Source organism: Pteropus medius, unplaced genomic scaffold (assembly GCF_902729225.1).
Source record: "Pteropus medius unplaced genomic scaffold, Ma_sr-lr_union100, whole genome shotgun sequence".
Lineage (NCBI taxonomy): Eukaryota > Metazoa > Chordata > Mammalia > Chiroptera > Pteropodidae > Pteropus > Pteropus medius.
Window position 1 is genome coordinate 8,458,315 of NW_024349224.1, and position 4,837 is coordinate 8,463,151.

General features: G+C 57.5%; 1 protein-coding gene across 2 annotated transcripts in view; it reads left to right on the plus strand.

Moving 5' to 3' along the window:
- ADGRG5 (adhesion G protein-coupled receptor G5) overlaps positions 1-3,479 on the plus strand; it is a 21,617-nt gene extending 18,138 nt beyond the window's left edge. For both annotated transcript variants that reach the window (XM_039880975.1, XM_039880976.1), the window contains 3 exons: positions 377-494; positions 1,181-1,458; positions 1,820-3,479. In XM_039880975.1, coding sequence (XP_039736909.1) covers positions 377-494; positions 1,181-1,458; positions 1,820-1,917 — 494 coding nt within the window. In that variant the 3' untranslated portion in view covers positions 1,918-3,479. The remainder of the gene's footprint in view (positions 1-376; positions 495-1,180; positions 1,459-1,819) is intronic.
- The last annotated feature ends 1,358 nt before the right edge of the window (positions 3,480-4,837 follow it).

The following is a 4,837-nucleotide window of genomic DNA, read 5'->3' on the forward strand; positions in this document are numbered from 1 at the left end:
CACCACCATCTTCATCCTCATCTTCACCACCACCTTTGGCACCACCATCATTATTATCTCTATCACCGTCCTAATTTCTCTCTTTATTATCTGTTTCCTCATCAGTTCCCCAACCCTGTCTCATATTAGATTCTAGCCACCACCTCCTGCATGTGATCACTACTGCTGCCACCACTGTCCCACCCTAGAGCCCTCACTCACGTCACCTTGGAGAACAACCTCCTCTGAAGCTGGATCACAGGGGCTGGGGGCTCAGAACATTCTTTTCCCTACCCCGCTTGCCCAGTGGAATTCTGTCTCGGCAACCCCAGGAACCCATGACCAGCCTGTCCCTGAGGCCTCCTGACAGGTGCTGAGCCTCTATCCCGCTCCGCAGGGGTCCCAGCCTTCTTGGTGCTGCTCCTCCTTGCTGTCAAGAGCTCAGCTTACGGCCGTCACGTGATCCCACTCTCCGACAGCCAGAGAAATGGCACGGGCCTCCAGAACGTGTCCATGTGAGTGTGCGCAGGGCTGCAGCAGGCTCCTTGCCAGAGTGTCCTGTAGGCAGGGCACTGGCTGTGGGCAGAGCCATCCCTGCTAGACAGTGAGCTGGCAGTGAAAAAGGATGATCTGTGACCACACTCATGAACTTGAATGAAGTCCCAAAATAATGTTCAGTGACCCTTGTGACTGCAGTGGCAGGAGCCCGAGCAGGTAATTGTGACAGTTAGGGACACAGGCTCTGGGCCCAGACCACAGGGCTTCAGGTGACACCTTTGCCTCTTACTAGTACATGTTCCTAAGCCAGAGCCTCAGTTTCCCCAACTTTAGGTTGGGGATGATTACATACCTGCCTCAGAAGGTCATCAAGAGAATGAAATAGGCTAATCCACAGAAAGCACGTGACACAGTGTCTGACTGGGTAAAAGGTGGTACCTGTCATGGAGGTGTCTTGGGGAGGCAAAGGGCTAGAAAGGGGACATGCAGGGGCTGCAGGCAGGGGGTCAAGGTGGCAGGTGTGTCCTGTCGTGGTGGCCTGGCTGGACCCAGGACTTCACCATATGTACAGTAAGCAGGAAACAACAGGTCTGAGCTGGGAGAATGGACCAGGTTCAAGAGGGGGTCCAGAGGCCCAGGAGCCAGTGGCTTCCCCCGGCCTTGGGAGTCACCCTGACCTTGGCACTTTGCGTTTCCCCTGCAGATGCTGGGTGCGGAGCCCTGAGGTGCACAGCATCCTGGTCATGGGCTATGGTGGCCTCACATCCCTTTTCAACCTGGTGGTGCTGGCCTGGGCGCTGCGGGCCTTACACAAACTGAAGGCCCGGAAGAAGGTGCCAGGCACCCGGGCCTGCCGGGACACTGTCACCGTGCTGGGCCTCACCGTGCTGCTGGGCACCTCCTGGGCCTTGGCCTTCTTCTCCTTTGGCGTCTTCCTGCTGCCCCAGCTCTTCCTCTTCACCATCTTCAACTCGCTCTATGGTGGGTCTTGTGGGTGGCCTGGAGGAAGCCTCCCTGGGTGTCGTGCACAGCTGGCAGATGTTTACTGCTGTTCAGGTTAGGGGCGGAAATCCAGCCCCTAACAAGCTGCTTAGGGGCTGCATCCGTCCAGAGGAAGGGGCACTGCCTTGCGATCTGCATGAAGGCACCGTCTGGGCTAGCGGCGGCCGGGCCCTCCTGCCCCTATGTTCTGCTCCTCCGGCCTCCAAAAGTAAGGGATGCTGAGAATTACTCCTGGGCCTCAGGAAGGCCCAGCTCACCCCATCCAAAGAGGTGCCCTGATACTGGGAGAGGCCTCACGCCGCTCCTGTGATGCGCCTACTGACCAGCCTTTTGCTTGCAGGTTTCTTCCTCTTCCTGTGGTTCTGCTTCCAGAAGTGCCGCTCGGAGGCAGAGGTGGAGGCGGAGATGGAGGCATTCAGCTCCTCCCAGACGCAGTAGTCGGCTTCCTGGCCCGGAGCGGCTAGCTCCTCTGGCTGCCTGCAGCCAAGGCCCTGGCTTCCACCAGAGAAGGTAGACATCGGAGGCCACTGTGCCCTCCAGGGAAGCTTTGCACTTCCGTGGGTTGTCTGGGCCCAGAGGGCAAGGTTTTGCTCGTCCTCGCCTGGTATTCTGCTCTGGGGTTGGTCTGACCCCACCAGGGGACAGCAAGCTTCACCCCGGTGTCTGGGCCTAGCTGCCCAGCCAGGCCTATGGGCAGAGCACTGGCCTAGGAGTCAGGAGGCCACGTTTCAAGGTCTGGCTCTGAGTCCTACTGTATGACTTTGGACCTATCAGTTTTCAGTGACCCTGGCTTTCCTCATCTGTGACATAGGGGCAGATGGCTTTGGTCCTGCCTAGCCCAAGAGCTTTGTGAAGCCGAATAAGACCAGGGAGGAGAGTCACAGTGGGCCCCATTAACTCTACTTGCCTGCTGGGGGTGGGGTTCCGGCCAGCCTGCTGGGCCCTGCCACCTTCCTCTGGGCCACACCCTGGCCCAGCGCCCAGTGCTTAGAGACCCGCCCAGTGTCTGAGACCTTACCAGCCTATGCCCAAATCTTCCCCTCAATCCAATTTATGATGACCCCCCAACTCTAAGGCCACTTTTCTCAAAGGTCGGAAAGTCCAGTCCTTCCCAGAGGCTCCTCTTCCCTCCAGTGCTCCCAAGACGCCGTAGGTCACTTAGACGGGTGGCCGGGGCCATGGGGCTTCTGGGGGTGGGAGGGAATCACCTCTTTCCTCACCACCTGAGCCAGTTGAGCCTCAGTGACCTGGCCACTTGATGACTGTGCAGAAGTGAATTTCCCTTGGTTGGCATGAGAGTGTGAGTTCTAAACGCAGAGAATCACCGCGGGCCTTGACCTGTCTGTCAGACTTAGTGGAAGACTCGCGAAGCCAGAGCTTTTCCCAGGTTGAACACCAGGGGGCGCTGCTGGCCTGTGCTCAGAGGCTATCGGCTCCAAAAACAAAAATAAACAAAAAACGGTGTCTGGAAACGCTGCTATCCCTTGCCTGTGGACATGACACACCAGATGGAGAGGCCCTGCCTCCAGGACTGCACCTGCTGAGTGACTGGCAAGAGGAATGCCAGAACTGTTTATATGGCCATTTCTCTCTTTTCTAAACACGGCTGCCTCCTCCGGCTCTTGGGATCTGGTGCTCTGGGCATACCTGGCACTGGAGCAGGGGCTGGAGCAGGCTCTCAGGGCCCCTTTCCAGACAGATGTTAATGACTTTGAACGGCACGGGGAGGGAGTTGGAGGTGGATCCCTTTTGTTATGCCCTCTGTTCATTTCTTCGTGCAAAGAGGTCTTTGCTAGGCGACGAGTCGTACAGAACTGCCGAGGCTCAAATGCCAGCTCTGCCGTTGCCAGCTATATGTGGACAGTCCACTCCACCTCTCTGTGCCCTAGTTTTCCCACCGGTAAATAGGGGCAATAGTAGTACTTATTTCGAAGGTTAAATAAAACAATCCATGTAAAGAGGCTTAGCACGGAGTAAGTGTTCAATAAATCATTATTATTATTATTATCATTAGTATTTTTACTATTATTACTAACAGTGTCAGCTGAGTCTCAAAGGCCAACCCATCTAAGCCCAGGTCTGCTCAACGTCACAGGCCCAGCACCTCACTGGGCACATTCTGCTCCCCCTCGGTTTGGCTACCTTCCCCCCGCTCCCCACTTTCCCCAGAGTGCCCTGTACTCTAGCTTTGCTGGCCTTTGCTGGTTTAGGAATATTCCCACACAGTGCAGCCTCCACGCTCAATTTCCCAGTCCTCTGTTCTCTTTAAATTCCTGATGTGGCTCGTTTACCACATCTTCCATGAAATGTCCCCAATTTCCCCACAGAGGAAGTGTCTTTCACATTCCAACTCCAGGCAGAGTGTCCCCCAACCTCTATCAAGGTGATGTGAGCCCCCAGCCAAGTCCCCCTGGTTTGGCCCTCAGGCCTCGGGGTGGGCTCCCATGCTAAAGAGGGTGCTGAAGGATCATGGAAACCTCCAGCCTCTGTCTTAGGCAGCCCTGGGGAGCGGTGACCTGGGATGCTTCGGCAGCCAGGTGAAGCAGGGCCTTGCCTGGGACCTTCCTCCTCACCCCCAGCCCAGGACGAGCCGCTTAGACCTTACCAAGCCCAAGGCTACCCAGGAGAGGATGTGGCCATTGGTGACGCGAAATGGGTCTGGTGGTTCCAGGAAACGCCCCAAGCATGTGGCCCTGAGCCCCATTGGGGTCCAGGCTCTGGGCTGGGGCCACTTCCTGGAAATGGCCAGCCTAGATGTGGGGGCAAGGATGCGGGACATCAAATGAGCTGGGACTCCCTGCCCTCCCCTCACTGCCAACAGGGTCCTGGCTTCCCCGGCTGGGCACCGGGCCCCACTCTCACGGGGGTCTCCAAGCTAGCAGGAAGGGGCAGCAGGTGGTGTCTTGGGACCCCTGCTCAGGGCCAGGAACCCCGAGGAGGCGCTTGGTGAAGCATGACAAGTAGAAACCAGGGGCTACACACTAGAAGCCTCTGTGCTGCTTTGTTGCTGTTTTCTCTGAAAGGCAAGGTCACCTCCCGGACTCTCCAGGGCTCTACCTTGTGGCGCTCCCCATCCATTACCCTGGTCCAGACGCAGCCTCCATCCCTTATGGAGCCTCCTCACAGGCCTCCCTGCCGCACCTCCCCACCTCCCCGAGGAAATCAGAAGCCAGAGGGAATTTTCCACCCTGCAGCCTGACCGGGTCCCTCTCTGCTAAAGCACTTCCGCACCCTCCCCTCCTCATCGCCAAACTCCCCAGGGAGCTCAAATGGCCCTGGAGGGGGTGGTCTGGCCTGCGCCCACTTCTCCAGCCCATCTCCCTTCGTTCCTTCCTCGCCCTCCTCGATCCTGCCACAC